The sequence below is a fragment of the Bubalus kerabau genome, chromosome 2, assembly GCF_029407905.1.
Source record: "Bubalus kerabau isolate K-KA32 ecotype Philippines breed swamp buffalo chromosome 2, PCC_UOA_SB_1v2, whole genome shotgun sequence".
Lineage (NCBI taxonomy): Eukaryota > Metazoa > Chordata > Mammalia > Artiodactyla > Bovidae > Bubalus > Bubalus kerabau.
In genome coordinates this window covers 45,424,821-45,445,323 of record NC_073625.1, presented here as the reverse complement: position 1 = coordinate 45,445,323, position 20,503 = coordinate 45,424,821, and the positions used below count along the sequence as shown (strand labels likewise).

The window sequence follows — 20,503 nt, the reverse complement described above, 5'->3', positions numbered from 1 at the left end:
AGGAAAAGCTACCTTGGTGGATTTGGGTAAAAAGAAAATAATGAACCAGGTGCCAAAGTCACTAATGAATGGCGACCAGGGACTGTAACCAGAAGCTGAGGTGGTGAGAAGGGGTGGAGAATAACTGGATAGATGGTAAGAGTCTCAAAGGAGATGGAGTTTTAAAGCAATGGTGGAGGAACTAAACTCTGACCCAGAACCAGGGAACAAGGAGAAGGGTGATCCCATGTTCTCACCCAGGGACAGAGTATGACAGAATAAACAGCACTCACTCAAAAGAAGGACAAGAGAGCAGTGACTAGAAGACAGCCAGGCAGGGGGAGGAGGGAAAACTGACAAAAGACGCTGAGGATGGAGGGACACATGTTTACCTTGGAAAGTTTTCAGAGAAAGGTGTGGGCAGGAAGGGAACAGTGATGGGGTGTGCTCAGAGCAGGGGGCCTGAAGAAATGGCTCGTCTGTTTATAACACACCCGACAGGAATCTGGGTTCACTGTGATGAGAGGCACAAAACATGTGGCCTTCCTATGAACAGAAACTCAACACGTGTCCCCCTGACCTCCACGTGGCTGCTGGACAGGGCCAATACTGGAGGGAAAGCTGCAGCATGTAGTGGGGGAGCTTGCCGCCTGGAGCCTGTCTAGTCCAGGCCTGGGTGGGCCAGGAGTGGTCTCATAAAGGGTCTGAACCTCTCATTTCAAGGAGAAAGAGGGAGATTCCACCTGTATGTCATTCTGGGAAAGGCAAAACTGTGGAGACAATAAAAAGATCAGTGGTTGTCAGGAGTTTGCAGAGAGGACTATACAGAGTACAGAAGTTTTCATGAGCAGTGAAAGTACTTTGAGCGACATTATAATGATGGATATATGTGGTCATACTTTTTGTCCAAACCCACAGAGTACGCAACACTGCTCTGCTCATTAAAGTGAGCCCTAAGGTGAGCTGGGGATGTTTTGATCACGTGTCAATGCAGTCATCCTTGGTCTAAAAAAAAAAGGTACCATTCTGTTGATAATGGCTGTTCATGTGAGGGGAGGCAGTATACAGGGAATTTCTGTACATTCCTGTCAAGTTTTATTGTAAACCTAAAACTGCTTTAAAAAAAGAAAAAGATCTCCAAAAAAAATTTAACACTCAGGGTAGACACTTTGGGCAAAACTTTTGTTTCACTTTTATGTATGTATACATATTATATATGTGTATGTGTTTGTTGGATTGTGATATAAAATGTATTTTTTTAGATCAAAGAAGCCTGCAGGCCACCATGGTTAATTATACTGGCAAATAAAAGCATAAATTAACCTCAAAAATTAAAAAAAAAAAAAAAAGGAAGGGAACAGTGAGGTGTTGAGGGCAGGTGTGAGAAACACAGGGACAAGATGACTGAGAGGCCAGATCCATTTTGGGCAGTGACCAAAGACAACAGAGATGGGGGTAATGCCACAAGAGATGCCCTTAAGGAGCCAGAGCAACCCCTGGTGGATAGCAAAGAATTTCTCTGAAGGGGGAATCAGTGATGGCCTGGGCCAAATGACTTTTGAGACTCCTGGTCCAAATAAACAGGCTGGAAATGTATTAATAATTACTTGGTTCCCAGGACCCCTGAAGTAGGAATCGGCTATCCACTCCATTATTCTTTCCTGGAAAATCCCATGGACAGAGGAGCCTGGAGTGTTACAGTCCATGGGGTCACAGAGAGTCGGACATGACTGAGCACGCATTCATTCTGCAGGACTACTGCCACATGCTAACCATTCTGTCTCTAGGAAGGTCTCTTAATCTCTCTGAACTCCGTTTTGCACACATGTAAAATGAGGAGAATCTCCATTTCCCAGGATTGCCATGAGGGTTAAACAAAATCACGCAGATGAGACATGCAGCTCAGAATCAAACCATGGTACACCCATCTTCTTAGATCTTGCATCATCTGAATGCTTCACAAAGTAAAGCATTCATTATCTTTAGAGGAAAAAAAGCTGACCTTTAGTAAAACTAGGCACAATGGAACCCCATCCTCCAAGCCTGGTCCCAAAGGAAAAGGACAGTGATCAGAAACACGAGTGAATGTTTAGGTGTCTGAAAGCGACAGTAGCTACTGATATGTGCTGGCCTCGTGTGCATCTGGATGGAAAGAGTCAGTGTCCCCAGGGCCCAATCTTAGAGTTTAAGACCAGAGGGTCACAGAGCTGAAACCCTCTACTCGCCCATAACCACAGACCCCTATGGAGGTGTTCGCCTGGTGGCTCAGATTGTAAAGAATCTGCCTGCAATGTGGGAGACCCAGGTTTGATCCCCAGGTTGGGAAGATCCCCTAGAGGAAGAAATGGCAACCCACTCCAGTATTCTTGCCTGCAGAATTCCCACGAACAGAGAGGGCTGGCAGGCTGCAGTCCACGGGGTCACAAGGAGTCAGACACAACTTAGCGACTAACACTTTCACTTCCTGGAGGTGTTTCCAGAGGGGTGAACTTACAAGCGGATCTGTCTGCAGACAGCCTCCACATCCTTGGTCTCCACATTTGGAGCACATCTAAGCTACAGTATGGCTGCCTCTTGGGTAAATACTGAGTGTCCCCCTGAACCAGGCTGTCACCTAGCACATATGCCTGAAGTACAAACTGAAAGCCTATTAGTGAAAGCCCACTACAATTTGCTCTATACTATACTTTACCATTTTTTAATAATTGCCAGTTTTTTAAAAAACTGGATGAGTTTACCAAAAATCTTGATGCCTTTTCTTGGAAAAAAAAAAAAAAAAAAACACAGAAAAACACAAGACATCTGTCAGTTGGAGCTAAAAAGCACTAGCCCCCACCCAGGTAGAGGGGGTGTTTCATGGGTGGACCGAGTCTGTTCTCTGGCTCACAGCAGTCCCACCACCCGGACTGCCTCATTCATGTAGAGATGCTGACGCCAGCACCACACCAAGAACTAATGATACAGTACTTAATAATCAAGTGAGACTGGTGCTGGAATAAACAGTTAACTCTTTGCGGGGCGGGGGGGCAGGATTTAAGTTAGATACCTACCTCACAGCTTGAAAGTACACACATACACATGCACAGTTATGACACGATTAAATGCAAAAACATAAAGTAACTGGGGGTAAAACTAGAGCAATTTTTATTTCAATCTTGTGTTTTACTGTAAATTTTCTACAACACATACAAAACTTGTAAATTTTAAAAAAATTTTTAAAAAGATGAATCAAAATGAAAACTTCATTTTAGAAGTTCTATGATAGCAATTATTTGTTCACAGGTATAAAGAATGGCTACACAGTAGAAATGACAATAGGCCTTTGAGACTATTTAAAGAACAGTCCATGAAATTCTAAAGTCTTCAAGTTCATAAAAATAAGGATAGGGAAAAAAAATGACCACTGAGCCATTTGCTGAATCATAGAATTAGAACATAAGTCTTTAAAATGTGAGAGGCAGTTTTTTAAAACTTAAGGCATTATTTTAAATACATTGGGAATTCATGTACCTAAGAGCTTCAAAACTGGTTTAATTCAAAACTGTTTTAAAGACTGACCTCAAAGAGAAGAGTCACGCCCCACACAGCACAACCCTTGGTGTTAGTGTCAGGGACGTGACACTGTGAAGGATAAGCCACAGGCCAGTCCATTAGGGAAATGAAATACATCTTTATTACTGTCTTCTACTTATCAAAACTCACATGTTGTGTAAATTTCCCAACAGTACAAAATAAATATTGTGAAAACTGTGAGTTTTCACATAATCCAGCCCCTGATAATTATGGTTAAGGTTTTGATATACAGCTTTCATCTACATATTTTCATCTACATACTTAATATATTCTTATCATCAAAACACATTCGTGTCTTATAAATATTTACTCTGCAACTTGCTTTTTGTCTCTGACTTTATCTTTTCTATATAATCACTGTTGTTGGAACAGCTGCAGAGCACTTCACAGCATGAATCGATCAGTCTACTTAACTATTTTCCAAAGACAGACACTAAGGCATTCTTTTCATTGATACAGACATTAGGGTGAATATCAATGAACATATATGCTCATATGACTATGTCTGCAGGACAAATCCCTAAAAGTATTACTGTCAGAGTGGCATCCTGATCTGCAGATAAAAGCTACAGTGACCATGGCAATGCAGAGTCAAGTAAATAAGATTCTAGATCTAACAGGCAGACCAGAGGACAGAACGAGGACCCAGCGAGGAAATAGAACGATAAGATTGAGCCAGCAAGGTCCTATGACTCCAGACATTCCCAGAGAAGATATCTCCACAAGCACCTGGGTGGACGTGGGCAGGTGTGAACTGCCAGTGCTTCTGCCCTCAAGCCAGTTAGAGGTTCCCATCTGCACCCAAGTCTGGACAGCCTGACTCTGATCTGAAAATTGATCATCTGGAAAGGCCAGAATGAAGTTTGTGGAAGGTAGAGCAAAAAAACCTGAGGCATATAACTAATTTGGAAAGAGAAAAGAAGACACAAAAGATACAAAACCATTGTTATGTAAAATGCAGACCGACTTACCTTCCGCATAATGCACTGAGATGGAGAGAAAGGAAGACACAAAAGATACGAAACCACTGTTCTGTAAAACGCAGACCGACTTACCTTCCGCATAATGCAGTGAGATGGCACTGGATTTCATAGTGATCCCTCGGACCTGTTCATCTTCTCTGCTGTCCATGTACCTCAACTGTAAAAATGCAACCTTAAAGTTAAAATGGACTGATGTGGACTTTTGTTTTAAGTATTTAAATGTTTAGGCTTATTACTGCCTTGAAGTTGTTCATTAGGTCCCACTATTATTACCTTTTAAATCTCTGCAGCATTTTTCTTGCCTGATGCTGCTAAGTTGGTTCAGTTGTGTCCAACTCTGTGTGACCCCATCCCTGGGATTCTCCAGGCAAGAACACTGGAGTGGGTTGCCATTTCCTTCTCCAATGCATGAAAGTGAAAAGTGAAAGTGAAGTCGCTCAGTCATGTCCGATTCTTAGCTACCCCATGGACTGCAACCCACCAGGCTCCTCCGTCCATGGATTCTCCAGGAGAGAGTACTGGAGTGGGGTGCCATCGCCTTCTCCTTTTCTTGCCTAGTATCATGTATTTCTTTCTCCTTTCCATTTTCCTTGATCAGTTTTTAGATTTATCAGTTGTAATGCAAGATAATCATACAATGTCTACATTGCTAGTAATTCTTTTTAAATTAATAGACTTTCTTTTTAGAGCAATTTTAAGTTTCTAGAATAACTGGAAAGTAAAGAGATTCCTAAGTACTTCTACACACAGTTCCCTCCCCATTATTTACATCTTACATTGTGTGCAGTGTGGTACATGTTACAATCAATGAACTAATATCAATACGTTACTATCAATTAAGGTCTATAGTTTACATTAGGATTCACTCTTTAAATGTATAATGACATGTCCATCATTACTGTATCATATTTGTTAGTTGTATGAATCTTTTGGAGAAAAAATTTGGCTTCTTTGATCTTTTCAACTTCATTAATTTATGCTTTATTATTTCATCTACTTACAGTAGAGTTATTGTACTTGTTCCAACTTCTCAAGTAGGAAAAATAAAAGCACTTTATTACTTTATTCCACCCAGTTTTTTAAGCCTCCTCTAGACAGTATCTTGGGCCAATTTCCTGGGGACCCGACCTGCTTCAAAGGCCCCATTCTTCCTTCAGTATCTCAGGTCTACTTTTCAAATTCAATTTTGCTTCTCTATCTCCTCTTCTCTGTATTACCAATCACTGGATAAATCCTGCTGACTATATCTTAAATTCACTGAAGGAAGGAATATCTTTATTTTTCTACTACAAATAAATCATTCCAAGTCCTTTCAATTCACAGCTAGAAACAAAGATCTCTTTCATTTCATTTCCTAAAACACGATTTTCCTCACGACCCTCATACTTCAGAAGCCTTCTTTTGGTCCTCAGGTTAGCCTTCAAGATTGTCATAATCTGATACGTTTTTTTGTACCAGCACATTTTCCTTTCTCAGTAATTGCTAGGCAAATGTTCCACTCAAATCAAGCGCAACCCACAAATTAGCCTTTATCCATTTTATCCACATTATTTCCTGCTGTGAAGCATCTATTCTACCTGTGACATCTTCCACAATCGTGCCAGATTATCATCTGACTTGCTGCAAAAACTCATTCTTGCACTTATAAAATATTAATATAAACTAATATAAAAGCAATACAGAAATAATTTTTTCTCAACCATCTATTTTATCTTGCTAAATGGACTGCCAGTCTCTTAGATAGATGAACTATGCTCTGTACTTTTGGGGCCTTTATGAACACAACAAATGCTTCATCGCATTGTAGATTTGCTTATACTTACTGAAATGCAAGTATATATCAAATATAATAACATACCTTGCCTGCCAGGCGGCTGGAGATGATTCCATTGCTAGATATAAGACAGTCAGCCAGAGTGGTTTTTCCTGTTAAAGTAACAATATTAATTTAAATAGACTATTTTTTTTAAAGGGGGAGGTAGGTAGATTGCATCTACATATTTAACATTAAACCATAAGAACTCCTTTATCAAGTATTTCCTATTTACCTACAGTAAGTGAAAGAAGACACAATGAGCATTTTAACTCGACTTTTGAACAGTGCACTGTCTGGAAGGGCAAAGATTCTAGCACTCCACAGTGCTATAATCTGTATCTCCAACCCTGTGGCTCAATCTCACCATAAAAGCTGTCCAATAACTTTTTGTTTATTGAGGCATACTTTACACAGGGGCTTCCCTGGTGGTTCAGTGGTAAAGACTCTGCCTGCCAATGCAGGAGATGTGAGTTCAATCCTGGGGGGTGGGGAAGATCCTCTGGAGAAGGAAATGGCAATCCACTTCAGTATTACTGCCTGGAGAATCCCAAGAACAGAGGAGCCTGGCGGGCTACAGTCCAGGGGTTGCAGAGTCAGATACCACTGAGCAACTAAACAACAACAACCCTTATCCAAGTGCCTCGCTGGCAGGAAGCGGTCTTTAAGATACAGCATAGCCTATCTCTGGGAGAAGGCAATGGCACCTCACTCCAGTACTCTTGCCTGGAAAATCCTATGAACAGAGGAGCCTGGTGCGCTGCTGTCCATGGGGTCACTAGGAGTCGGACACAACTGAGCGACTTCACTTTCGCTTTTCACTTTCATGCATTGGAGAAGGAAATGGCAACCCACTCCAGTGTTCTTGCCTAGAGAATCCCAGGGACGGGGGAGCCTGGTGGGTTGCCGTCTATGGGGTCGCACAGAGTCGGACACAACTGACGCGACTTAGCAGCATAACCTATCTCTCCGCTTTTATCTCCTCCTCCCTCACTTTCAGGATGATACAGGTTTTATTTCACACTCCCCCCCTCTTATTACTTTGCTGTGACTGGGTGAACAAAAAGCAGTTTGAAACCAAGAGCAGGCTTAGCAGGAGGCAATGCTGTGGCATGAAAGCAATGTTTGTCGGGAGCTAAGCACCATGGATCAGCCACTTTGCCCTCTTGTGTCCCAGCCTCTGGTCACATACATTTCTTTCTCCCCTTCTGACACTATTCCCAGTTGAAATGAGTGTGCCCATATGCCATCTTGAATCACCCTTCAGGGTTCATCTCCAATATTAATTATGCTATAAAGCCTTTTTTTGACCCATTCCTAACTTCCTGACTCTCCAGCTCTCTCAACCCTTATTATCTACTTTTTGCCTGTCTCACTTTGTGTTGCCTCAACCCCCAAATCAGCTCTACAGCTGAGGGGGTGCCCTGTTCATAAATTTCTACCGTCTGACATAGAGGGCAAAGAGCCCTGAACTTAGAACACAGGTTCTGAGAACATTATGTTAAGACTACAGACTTGTTATATTAGAAAGCCATTTCAAAAATACTTGATAGTTTAACAAAAACTCAACTTCTCATTTAAACCCCAACACAGTGTACTATCTAGAAAAAGACCAATCCCTAGTTGGCTGTGTTTTACCACATCAAACTTTTAAAAGAAATAAGACTTGAAACTTAGCATCACTCCAATGACAAGTGTGGAGACACACCCCCTTAATTACTGAAAACAAGCTATTTAGAAAGGGCTCTTACCATGGTCTATGTGAGCCAAAACACAGATATTCCGAATGCTAGCAGTGTTTTTCTGGAGCTGAATCATCTTATCCAACCTATTGACCACCATGGTCACTTATTTCCTGTGACTAAAAATTAAAGACATATTCAGTTTAGTTCAGTTCAGTCGCTCAGTCGTGTCCGACTCTTTGCGACCCCATGAATCGCAGCACGCCAGGCCTCCCTGTCCATCACCAACTCCCGGAGCTCACTCAGACTCACATCCATCGAGTCAGTAATGCCATCCAGCCATCTCATCCTCTGTCGTCCCCTTCTCTTCCTGCCCCCAATCCCTCCTAGCATCAGAGTCTTTTCCAATGAGTCAACTCTTCGCATCAGGTGGCCAAAGTACTGGCGTTTCAGCTTTAGCATCATTCCTTCCAAAGAAATCCCAGGGCTGATCTCCTTCAGAACGGACTGGTTGGATCTCCTTACAGTCCAAGGGACTCTCAAGAGTCTTCTCCAACACCACACTTCAAAAGCATCAATTCTTCGGCGCTCAGCCTTCTTCACAGTCCAACTCTCACATCCATACATGACCACAGGAAAAACCATAGCCTTGACTAGACCAAATGACTAAAGATCGGGACAATATAAAAGGGTCTTTAATACTGGGAACTGACAAGATTTCTCAAGTTCCTTCAATTAAAAACCCAACGAACCGTTTATTAAAGGCAGATACCCACCCAGACCTAAGTCCAATTTGAGCACTTCAGCAACTACTGTACTACGACTGTGGATTTTACTCATCCTTCCGGATCTGAGATGAATCACAGAGCTCCTTAGAGCTGGGTGCCCAGTGACACCAGGAACTATGCCTGTACTCTGTACTGGGGTGAATTTCTCCAGGTCAGTGATGGCGTATCGAAAGGGTCGTAAGCAGGAGAGAAGATGCTGATATCTCTTCTTCCGCTCCTCGATCTTTTTCCAAGTCCCTCCTCCTATCACTCCCGCTTGCTTTCACTGGAGGGGAAACATTCAGCTTGATGACTGCTACGGAGCCCGAATAAAGTTTTGGGTCACGTGCTTATTTTCTGAGCAGGTGCAATGAACGTCTTTCATTCCTTCCCACAATGGGGAAAAGAAGAAAAATGAACCCTCATCTCCACCTTCCCTTTTTCATCACTCCCTTCTTTGAGGACTCCGGGTCCACTCTGAAAAGCAGTGGGGCGCGAGCGGACACTTAAGCTCGGACGGTAGCCGCTCCCAGCCCGGGTTCGTCCCCGGCCCCGCTCCGCCGCCGCGGCTCCCCGGGTCCACCCATCGCCTGGAGCTGCCAGAGAGGGACACCCAGCGCCCTGCGGGCCCGCACTCACCGGCTCCCACCGCCCACCCAGTCCCACTCGGACTCCGGCTCCGACCACAGCACTTACGTCGCAGGCACCCACAACTAGTCGTCTCCCGAATGGCCGTACTCCAGGGGCGGGGCTAGGGACGCACGACCTTTGACCCGCGCGCGTCTCTGTCCCCGCCGGAAGCCGGCAGCGGGTCGGTCTCTTGGGCTTCCACGGTTGCCTTGACTACGGAGGGCTCGGTGGAACAGCGAAAGCTGCGAGTTTGTAGGAGCCGAGAAGCCGGGAGCATGAGGGCCTGATGCCTGTGTCAGATTTGTACTTGCGGGTAAAGAACGGCCGGCGTGGCGGCGGCCGGTCTCGGAAGAGAGCTAGGGCCGCGGGGAGGGGAGGGGAGGGGGGCGGGGACGAAGCCCTCAGGGTGGCCGCCCCGCGGAGGTGCGGGGACCCGGGCGCAGCGACGTCCCCACTTATTCCCGGGTCCCAGAATGCTGGCCGCGCACCCCACCAGCTATCTCGGATTAAGCAGTTCTGCTTTGTGGGCTCCTGGCACTTTCCAGGTGGCGCTAGTGATAAAGAACCCGCCTGCCAATGCAGGAGACCCAGGAGACGAGGTTCCATCCGTAGTTTGTGAAGATCCCCTGGAGGAGGGCACAGCAACCTACTCCAGTATTCTTTGCTGGAGAATCCCATGGACAGAGGAGCCTGGCGGGCTACAGACCATACGGTGGCAAACACGATTGAAACAACTTTGTACGCACGCACGCATTTGTGGGCTCCTATCCAGGGGCGCAAACTCCAATGCCATCCAGCGGGGGGACTTATATGCCTGTGCAGCAGCGGGCCAGAGGTCAGGCTGGTAATTGGGGGAGATCTGATTCGGCTGGGAGAGTGTATGCCCCACACTATTTTAAAAATTAATAAAAGGAAACAAGAATAGAACGGTGTGCAAGTCGATGAGTTTTCAACCCATGTTACGCTTTCTGTTATCCCTTGCTTTCTTTTTTTTCCACCCCTACCTGACCGATATTTTCTTTCCCAAGCCCATCCAGCCTGCGCTCCTTTGGAATCTGAATTCCTGAAACCTAGAATTGGTCAGTGAGTCCTGCCTGACAATCTCCCATCACCTAAGAAATAGTCTTCTCCTTCCTCAACTTCCCTGTTGACCCAGGGATTAGATCACTGTTCGCTCAATGAATATTATGAATATGTCAGCTCTGTGGTATTGTAGTCTCCTCCAAAGGAAAGACACTTAGAATGTTGATGAAAGCAGTTTTCCCCTTAGTTTCATGGTAAATGTTTATAATTAATAATCCAATGTGGATTAAAAGATAAATCGACATTTGAGGATTTGATTCATAGTTGAAAACCCTGATGTGCATGAAAATTAATTATTATGTCTAATCTTTCATTTCTATCCAACCCAAGTTCCTTTCCCATCCAGCTGTGAGGAATTTTCAGTCTTCATGTTGTTGGAGGCTCCCTTTTCTTCAGGCAGTTAAATGATCCAGGGAACTGAGGCATTGCCAAAGCAAGAAGAATCTTCTCTGGGCTTTAAACATTGGTAATGCTTCCCACTGACGTGTCTCTTGCTGAAGTTCTAAGAATCCCCTCAGCAATGGTGCCACCCCTACTTTCAAGTGTATGTTTGAGGTACAAGAATCTTGGCAAAGCCAGGAGCCACTATTGAAGGGTTCACCTAACCAACTCTTGAGATCTGGCCACCACCTGCAACTGTGATAAAGTGGGGCAAAGATCCCTGCTCTTCTAAGAGAACAAACTCATTGATGTTTCAATACATGCCTCTGTCTATCAGGATCAAGATTGTTGGGCCCCTTTGGGAAATTTTGACCTGTGTCAAAATTTTTCATCTTGTTATTTTAAGCTTTTTTTTTCCTACTATGTAACTAAAAATTTCCAAATGTCTATTTCTTTCACTTTATCAGTCAAAACTGCCATCTATCATATTTTCCTCTGCAGTGTGCACACACAATTGTTCATGTGAGTTAAACTGTGATGAGTTTTTTATGTTTGCGTAGGTGACATCATTGCCCACATGGAACCACAAGGATTTATGAAAATTCTGGCACGTCTTGTGCCACAACTGAATATTTGGAAAAATATCCTACATATGGGAGTGTTCTTCCACCTCAGAGTCTGAAGCCCAAGGAAGAATTTCGAGCATATCGTGGCAAGATGGAAGGAATAACAACATTTAAGTAAATATCAAGGTACAATTTGCTTTACTTATTTTTTCACCACTCTCCTGGTTTTAATAACGATTTCTTTAAATTATTTAGTTTAACACTTTATAAACTATTTAGTTGATTTAAGTTGAACCAATCTAAAAAGCAAGAAACTGGTTGAGTCACAACTTGAGAAAAACAGAAAGATGAGAACTAAGCTAGAATGACAAAAATGAGAATGTAAAAAGGAAATATAAAAAGGTCTGTTGATTTCTTTTTTAACCTCCTAAAATCCCTGTGTTTGTCTGCTTTCCAATGTGACCAGAATGCAATAACTTCCTAAGGGTTATGTTTTTATCTACTCCAGCTTTTGCATCTCTGATCTGTTTTCTAACTTTAGGTGCCCAAGATGACCTATTTCTTTTTTTAATTTTATTTTTCACTGAAGTATACTTGATTTACAGTGTTGTCCCAATCTCTGCTGGACAGCAGAGTTACTCGGTTATACACTTACAGACATTGCTTTTTTAACATTCTTTTCCATCACAAGATATAGAATATACTCCCTGTGCTATACAGTAGGACCTTGTTGATTATCCATCCAATAGATTAATATAATAGATTACAATCTGCTAATCGGGAACTCCCAGTTTTTCCCTCACCTATGGCCTTGGCAACGACCAGTCTGTACTCTTATGTCTGTGAGTCTGATTTTGTTTTATAGATAAATTCATTTTTGCCATATTTTAGATTCCACATACAAGTTATATGGCACTTGTCTTTTTCGTTCGGCTTACTTCATTAATTATGATAATCTTTAGAGGCACTCATGTTGCTGCAAATGACATTATTTCATTCCTTTTTATGGCTGATAGCATTCCATTGTATACATATGTATCACATCTTCTTTATCCGTTCATCTGTCACTGGACATTTGTTTCCATGCCTTGGCTATTGGAAATAGTGCTGCTGTGAACTTAAGGATGCTGCATAGATCTTTTTGAATTATACTTTTATTGGATATATGCCTGGGAGTGGGACTGCTGAACAATATGCTACTTCTAGTTTTAGTTTCTTGAGGAACATCCATACTCTTTTCCACAGTTGCTCTACCAATTCACATTCCTACTAACAGTAGAGGAATATACACATCCTTTCCAGCATCTGTTATTGACAGACTTTTCCATGAGGACCATTCTGACTAATGTGAAGTGGTACCTCCTTATAGTCTGCAGTGAGTCTCCCCAGTCGTTAGTGATGTTGAGCAAGATGAACTTTGAAAAACGCAGATCCAATTCTACCACCACCCTGCTAAAATTGCTCTTGTATTTTCCCAACATATTTCATATACGACCAAATCCCTTCATAGCTTGCTCTCCACATTCTTCTCTGATTGCTTTTCACTGGAGTGCCCTCTGTACTCTTTCGTTCCATTGCATAGAGCATTTTTCATTTCTTGAATATATGGATGTTCCCTTGTAACACGCCTTTCAAGATGTTATTTTACCTGCCTGAAATTGCTCCTTCATTACAAACCTGGTGTACGTTGCTTCAATCTAAGGATCTCAACTCAATTACTACTCTGAAAAGTCTGTGACATTCAGTTTCTGGTGAGGGAATAGTCCCCTCTATAACTTCTCACAATATCTGCCTGTTATTTATCATTAGAATAGTCTCAATAAAAGCAGAAACTGTTAGTTTTCTCTCAGGATTCTATGTCCAGAAACTTTTTACATACCTACGAGCTCATAATAGATGCTCAATATTTATTCAGTGTGTGAAAGACAGAAAACTTCTTGAAAGCCTCAACTTTTCACTTGGATCAGCACCTTTAATCTCTTTGTATATTTGTCGCTTCAACTCTTCTCTTTCTTCTGTTGATGTGCACACTATATTCAACGCACAATAAAGGCATGAAGACATACCCAGACACACAGGTTCTTGCTTTCAAGGAACTCGTATGTGCGATTCCCATCATTCAGGGCTTCTAAAATGCTCTAGAACAATGTAAAATTTAGCATGATCCATTTGCACTTCAAAGGAAGATCATTTTACTTGCATAGCAAAGGTGGAGACCTTCCAACTTGTAGTCCAATACTGATACCTTTACCATTGCAGGCCACTCTTGTGGTTCCTTCTGTAGGTGTGTGACTCTTCCAGAAACGGGAAGATCTTCCGTAGTCCTCAGACTTTTTGTGTGATTTGGGAACATCAAGAAAGCTTCCAGCTATAGGTTCCAGACCGCCACCTCAAACAGTCAGTAGCGAAGGGGAGTGGATTGCAAGAATACACATTTTCAACCAGCATCCCTGGTGATTCTGTTGCTACAGACTCAATGCAGTGGGCAGGGCCTGGACTGTCCACTGGGTCTCACGTGGAATGGAGAGAAGGGCTTCCCCACCACTGCTTATAGCCTCCTGACTAGAAAGGGTCCCCGAACAAAAACCGGACAAACAAGATAATCCCACGTCGAGGTCCATGAGATGAAGGAACTAAGCAGCTGGTTGAGAGGGGGCCAAGGGGAAAGGTTGTTCTTTTTGTCTCCACCTCTACTCCTTTCTTCCTTGATGCCTTAGTGATTCATCATGGAGACCTGAAATACCCTTCACAATAGTCATATTGGTTGAATAAAGCTTTTGGTTTTAACCAACTCTGAAAAACGAAGGAAGTTTAGCCTGCCACGCGTTTCTTTAAAAAAGTCGATTGCTTTCCAATACTGGGGTTTCTCCATTGCCTTGTTCAAGTAGCCTTAATAGTAAAAATAAACTAAAACGAAGGAAAGATTCAACTCTACCAACAAAGGAAACCTTCCGTCTCTTCCATCGTCTTGGCACTTAGTAGAACACTAGCTCTTTTCTTTGTATTTCGACTAGGCAATTAGCAGTATCCTGGCTCAGATGGGAAGGCGTCCGCCTGAAGGAGACTCGGGTTTGATCCCTGGGGGGGGCAAGATCCCCTGGAGAAGGAAATGGCAACCCGCTCCGGTATTCTTGCCTGGGCAAAGCCACGGACAGAGGAGCCTGACGGGCCGCAGGCCATGGGTCACATCAAAGTTGTGCACAACTGAGCAACTCAGAACAGAAGTCTTTCCAAGGACCACAACAAGGGATTTGGAACTCTTGCTTGACTCCCACATGTTGACGATGTTGACTAGGCAGCAGGTGGCAGCTGAGTCATCTGTACAATTAAAAAAGAATGTGTCATTCTGTTCTATACGTTCCTGTACTGTACAAAGAGACTGTACAGAGCAGACGTCTGGACTTGTACGGGACTTTTGGTCCTTTAGAGGATTACAGTTGTAGCACCATCAATGACTGCCAGAGTTGGCAGGAAGGCTGCCCTCAAAGTCTGAGTCCAGACATGTCCAGGATTTTAGGGTATATCAGATGAGTAAGAGTGCATTGACCCTTCACTACGTCTCCAGAGAAAGTTGCTTTGGGTTTAGGGAGGTACACCCCCCCCCCCAAGACAGTTCAAGAGCTGAAAACCACAGGTAAGGGAGACGGAGAAAGAGGGAGAGAGAGACAGCAAGAGGACCACGCAAGCTTCCCAAGCCGGTGGCGTCCACACTCTCCCCCCTCCACTCTGGGTATCCATCCGGCCCCAAGTCGACCCGACCCCACCCTCACCCACCGACACACTCACACACACACACACACACTCGCACGCACTCACCCTCTGGCCTAGGGGCAGGGGCTGGGTCCCGCTTTAGGTAGCCAAGCCGAATGGGACCTTGGAGACGAGGAAGTCTTGGGGTCTCCACGGGCGAACGCCGGCCCCAGGGCACCGCTTTCAGCCGTCCAGCCGGGCCCGGCCCAAGGCTGACGCCCCCTCCCTTGGGGAAGCTGCTGCTTCCGCGCGGCCTCCCTCTGAGGTGCGTCACGGTCTGTGCCAGTGTGTCTGTCTCGGATCCGATGCCATCCTCTCTCCCCTGTCTGTCTCCCGTTTGCCGTCTCTCTGTCACTCGCCCTCTGTCTCTGTGTCCGTGTGTGTGTGTGTGTGTGTGTGTGTGTGCGCGCGCGCGCGCGAGCGCGTCTGTCTGTCTGTAGCTCCCTCTCGCTGTCTTCCAGTCTGTCTCGGAACCTTCATCTCTTTCTGCCTCTGTCTCTCCCGACAGCCGGCCGCCCGCCCTTTCCTCTGGCCCCGGCCTCTCACAGGTGCTATGGCTCTGGCTGAGGAGCTTGCGCCGGCCGGCTGTCTCCCTTCGCGTGGGTGCGTGCGAGTGTCTGGGCGTCTGTCCGTGTGCCTGCCTGTGGCTCGCGGTGGGTTTGGGCACCCGGCAGGGGCCGGGCAGGATGGGCGCTCAGGGCCCCGGCTGGGCTGTGCCTAGGCCCGCAGGAGGCTCCGAGGCCCCCGGGCTGCGGGGAGCGGGCCGCGGCGGGCCCCGAAGCCAGACAACCTCCGGGGCGGGGCCGAGTGTCCCTGAGCAGCGAACTGGATGGGGGGAGGTCCGCCGAGCGGGGCCGGGCCTGGAGAGGCCCAGGGCGGGAGGGCGCCGAGACCTCCGCGCCCCTCACCCCATCCCCACCCCACCCCCAGGCCCCGCACGCACGCACGCACGCACGCACGCCCGGCCGCTGGGGGCCCCCGGGGCCCGGCCAGGCGGTTGCTGGCTGGGGGGTGGCGGTGTTCGGGGGCGTGGCGGCGTCGGCAGGCCGGAGTCCGGTCGCGGCTGGTGCGGCTCCAGTACAGCGCGCGCCCCCGTGGAGAGGTGCGGCTGGCCAGCCCGACCGGCAGGTCAGAGCGAAAGGGAGGCGCAGCGCAGGGCTCTTAGGGCGCCCGGCGGCAGCCGCCTCCGTCTACGGCCATACCACCCTGAACGCGCCCGATCTCGTCTGATCTCGGAAGCTAAGCAGGGTCGGGCCTGGTTAGTACTTGGATGGGAGACCGCCTGGGAATACCGGGTGCTGTAGGCTTTTTGCCTCCCCTCTCCTTTAGCCCCCGCCCCCCTTCGCAACTCCTGGGCCCTCGCAGCCCCAGCCCCTCCCGGGGGTGGGGGTGGGGGGTGGGTAAGGGGGCTGGGTCGGGGGGCTGGCCGGGGCCGCGCCTCCCGCTGCAGACCGGGGTTGCCTCCGCGCGGCCCGCGAGCCCCTCCGCATTCGGCTTCCAGGAAACCGGACGACCGTCCCTCGGGTCTCCGTCTGGGGCTCCCTTGGCGTGCCTCAGGCCATCCCGGGGGGGCTGCAGCACCACCAGCCCCAGCCCCAGCCCCAGCCCCAGCCCCGACCTCGCAGGCGTTCGCGCGTGCTCGCGCGCGCCCCCGCGCGGGCACACACAGATTCATCTGCACAGAAGGTGCCTGCATCTTGTTGAGTCATATACTTTTGGTGGCTATATGCCTGCGAGTGGGACTGCCGAATAATATGGTACTTCTAGTTTTCGTTTCTTGAGGAACCTCCATACGCTTTTCCATAGCGGCTCTACCGACTCACAGTCCTACCAACAGTGGAGGAGAGTTCCCTTTTCTGCACCTGCTCTGCAGCCTTTGTTACTGACAGACTTTGCCATGAGGACCGTTCTGACTAATGTGAAGTGGTACCTCGTTGTAGTTTGGAGTTGAGTCGCTCCAGTCATTAGTGATGTTGAGCAAGATGACCTTTTCAAAACGCAGATCCAATTCTACCACCTCCCTGCTAAAACTGCTCTTGTATTTTCCCATCATATTTCATATACGGCCAAATCCCTTCATTGCTTGGGCGCCACTTTCTTCTCTCATTTCTTTCCACTGGAGTGCCCTCTGCACTCTTTGGGTTCCCTCCCATAGGGCATTTTCCATGTCTGGAATGTACGAAGGTTCCCTTGTCACAGAGCCTTCCAAGATGCTATTTGACCTGCCTGAAAGTCCTCCTGCACCTCAACCCTGGTGTACGTTGGTTCAACCTATGGACCTCAACTCAATTATGACTCTGAAAAGCCTTCTCCCACACCCAGTTTTTGGTGACGGGGGAGTCCCCTGTATCGGTTCTCACAGGATCTGCCTGTTATTTATCATTAGATCAGTCTCAGTGAAAGCAGCAACTGTGTGTCTTCTTCTCTCAGCATTCTATGTGCAGAAACTTATTACATGCCTACGCGCTCATAGTCGGTGCTCAATATGTATTCAGTGTGTGAAAGACAGAGAAGTTCTTGGAAGCCTCAACTTTTCACTTGGCTCAGCACTTTTGATCTCTTTGTATCTTTGTCGGTTCAACTCTTCTCTTTCTTCCGTTGATGTGCACACGACATTCAAGGCACAATCTAAGGCATGAAGACATACCCAGACACACAGGTTCTTGCTTTCAAGGAACTCGTACGTGCGATTCCCATCATTCAGGGCTTCTAAAATGCTCTAGAACAATGCAAACTTTTAGCATGATCCATTTGCACTTCAAAGGAAGATCATTTTACTTGCATAGCAAAGGTGGAGACCTTCCAACTTGTAGTCCAATACTGATACCTTTACCATTGCAGGCCACTCTTGTGGTTCCTTCTGTAGGTGTGTGACTCTTCCAGAAACGGGAAGATCTTCCGTAGTCCTCAGACTTTTTGTGTCATTTGGGAACATCAAGAAAGCTTCCAGCTATAGGTTCCAGACCGCCACCTCAAACAGTCAGTAGCGAAGGGGAGTGGATTGCAAGCATACGCGTTTTCAACCAGCATCCCTGGTGATTCTGTTGCTACAGACTCAATGCAGTGGGCAGGGCCTGGACTGTCCACTGGGTCTCACGTGGAATGGAGAGAAGGGCTTCCCCACCACTGCTTATAGCCTCCTGACTAGAAAGGGTCCCCGAACAAAAACCGGACAAACAAGATAATCCCACGTCGAGGTCCATGAGATGAAGGAACTAAGCAGCTGGTTGAGAGGGGGCCAAGGGGAAAGGTTGTTCTTTTTGTCTCCACCTCTACTCCTTTCTTCCTTGATGCCTTAGTGATTCATCATGGAGACCTGAAATACCCTTCACAATAGTCATATTGGTTGAATAAAGCTTTTGCATTTAACCAACTCTGAAAAACGAAGGAAGTTTAGCCTGCCACGCGTTTCTTTAAAAAAGTCGATTGCTTTCCAATACTGGGGTTTCTCCATTGCCTTGTTCAAGTAGCCTTAATAGTAAAAATAAACTAAAACGAAGGAAAGATTCAACTCTACCAACAAAGGAAACCTTCCGTCTCTTCCATCGTCTTGGCACTTAGTAGAACACTAGCTCTTTTCTTTGTATTTCGACTAGGCAATTAGCAGTATCCTGGCTCAGATGGGAAGGCGGCCACCTGAAGGAGACTCGGGTTTGATCCCTGGGTGGGCAAGATCCCCTGGAGAAGGAAATGGCAACCCGCTCCGGTATTCTTGCCTGGGCAAAGTCGCGGACAGAGGAGCCTGACGGGCCGCAGGCCATGGGTCGCATCAAAGTTGGGCACAACTGAGCAACTCAGAACAGAAGTCTTTCCAAGGACCACAACAAGGGATTTGGAACTCTTGCTTGACTCCCACATGTTGACGATGTTGACTAGGCAGCAGGTGGCAGCTGAGTCATCTGTACAATTAAAAAAGAATGTGTCATTCTGTTCTATACGTTCCTGTACTGTACGAAGAGACTGTACAGAGCAGACGTCTGGACTTGTACGGGACTTTTGTTCCTTTAGAAGATTACAGTTGTAGCACCATCAATGACTGCCAGAGTTGGCAGGAAGGCTGCCCTCAAAGTCTGAGTCCAGACATGTCCAGGATTTTAGGGTATATCAGATGAGTAAGAGTGCATTGACCCTTCACTACGTCTCCAGAGAAAGTTGCTTTGGGTTTAGGGAGGTACACCCCCCCCCCAAGACAGTTCAAGAGCTGAAAACCACAGGTAAGGGAGACGGAGAAAGAGGGGGAGAGAGACAGCAAGAGGACCACGCAAGCTTCCCAAGCCGGTGGCGTCCACACTCTCCCCCCTCCACTCTGGGTATCCATCCGGCCCCAAGTCGACCCGACCCCACCCTCACCCACCGACACACTCACACACACACACACACACACTCGCACGCACTCACCCTCTGGCCTAGGGGCAGGGGCTGGGTCCCGCTTTAGGTAGCCAAGCCGAATGGGACCTTGGAGACGAGGAAGTCTTGGGGTCTCCACGGGCGAACGCCAGCCCCAGGGCACCGCTTTCAGCAGTCCAGCCGGCCCGGCCCAAGGCTGACGCCCCCTCCCTTGGGGAAGCTGCTGCTTCCGCGCGGCCTCCCTCTGAGGTGCGTCACGGTCTGTGCCAGTGTGTCTGTCTCGGATCCGATGCCATCCTCTCTCCCCTGTCTGTCTCCCGTTTGCCGTCTCTCTGTCACTCGCCCTCTGTCTCTGTGTCCGTGTGTGTGTGTGTGTGTGTGCGCGCGCGCGCGCGAGCGCGTCTGTCTGTCTGTAGCTCCCTCTCGCTGTCTTCCAGTCTGTCTCGGAACCTTCATCTCTTTCTGCCTCTGTCTCTCCCGACAGCCGGCCGCCCGCCCTTTCCTCTGGCCCCGGCCTCTCACAGGTGCTATGGCTCTGGCTGAGGAGCTTGCGCCGGCCGGCTGTCTCCCTTCGCGTGGGTGCGTGCGAGTGTCTGGGCGTCTGTCCGTGTGCCTGCCTGTGGCTCGCGGTGGGTTTGGGCACCCGGCAGGGGCCGGGCAGGATGGGCGCTCAGGGCCCCGGCTGGGCTGTGCCTAGGCCCGCAGGAGGCTCCGAGGCCCCCGGGCTGCGGGGAGCGGGCCGCGGCGGGCCCCGAAGCCAGACAACCTCCGGGGCGGGACCGAGTGTCCCTGAGCAGCGAACTGGATGGGGGGAGGTCCGCCGAGCGGGGCCGGGCCTGGAGAGGCCCAGGGCGGGAGGGCGCCGAGACCTCCGCGCCCCTCACCCCATCCCCACCCCACCCCCAGGCCCCGCACGCACGCACGCACGCACGCCCGGCCGCTGGGGGCC

General features: G+C 47.5%; 2 protein-coding genes, 1 long non-coding RNA gene, 2 other non-coding genes and 1 pseudogene across 8 annotated transcripts in view; 3 read left to right on the top strand and 3 right to left on the bottom strand.

Annotated features, from left to right (window-relative positions):
- LOC129643287 (elongation factor-like GTPase 1) overlaps positions 1-9,593 on the bottom strand; it is a 55,411-nt gene extending 45,818 nt beyond the window's left edge. For 3 of the 4 annotated variants that reach the window (XR_008710219.1, XM_055567607.1, XM_055567605.1), the window contains exons 1-4: positions 9,494-9,541; positions 8,100-8,209; positions 6,394-6,461; positions 4,608-4,692 (exon numbers count right to left, since the gene is read on the bottom strand). Coding sequence is in view for 3 of the 4 variants with exons in the window: in XM_055567607.1 (XP_055423582.1) it covers positions 4,608-4,692; positions 6,394-6,461; positions 8,100-8,190 (244 nt within the window). In the remaining variant the exon portion in view is untranslated. Of the gene's footprint in view, positions 1-4,607; positions 4,693-6,393; positions 6,462-8,099; positions 8,210-9,493 lie in introns of all 4 variants that reach the window. The other variant, XM_055567606.1, reaches the window with a different exon arrangement.
- Positions 419-548, top strand: LOC129645176 (small nucleolar RNA SNORA11). The gene has a single exon (XR_008711264.1). It is a non-coding gene; the product is annotated as a small nucleolar RNA SNORA11 (small nucleolar RNA).
- Positions 9,594-9,702: 109 nt separating the features above from the next.
- Positions 9,703-11,683, top strand: LOC129643289 (stabilizer of axonemal microtubules 1-like; annotated as a pseudogene).
- A 57-nt stretch (positions 11,684-11,740) lies between these two features.
- LOC129644403 (uncharacterized) lies at positions 11,741-17,678 on the bottom strand. The gene is made up of 4 exons (XM_055570055.1): positions 17,671-17,678; positions 16,167-16,315; positions 15,274-15,900; positions 11,741-14,775 (listed from the first exon to the last, which is right to left on the bottom strand). Exons 1-4 carry the CDS (start codon positions 17,676-17,678, stop codon positions 14,492-14,494), a joined length of 1,068 nt encoding a protein of 355 aa, XP_055426030.1. The 3' UTR covers positions 11,741-14,491.
- On the top strand, positions 16,396-16,514 carry LOC129645137 (5S ribosomal RNA). Its single transcript, XR_008711227.1, has one exon. It is a non-coding gene; the product is annotated as a 5S ribosomal RNA (ribosomal RNA).
- A 971-nt stretch (positions 17,679-18,649) lies between the features above and the next one.
- Positions 18,650-19,727, bottom strand: LOC129644693 (uncharacterized). Its single transcript, XR_008710937.1, has 2 exons — positions 19,606-19,727; positions 18,650-19,106 (listed from the first exon to the last, which is right to left on the bottom strand). It is a non-coding gene; the product is annotated as an uncharacterized LOC129644693 (long non-coding RNA).
- Between the last annotated feature and the right edge of the window lie 776 nt (positions 19,728-20,503).

Coding starts and splice junctions, on each gene's coding strand:
- LOC129644403 (XM_055570055.1), bottom strand. Junction 15,901..16,166: donor GGGGCCCCCAGCGGCCGGGC/GTGCGTGCGTGC, acceptor CGGGGCCCTGAG/CGCCCATCCTGCCCGGCCCC. Junction 14,776..15,273: donor CCCTGCCCCTAGGCCAGAGG/GTGAGTGCGTGC, acceptor TTAATTGTACAG/ATGACTCAGCTGCCACCTGC.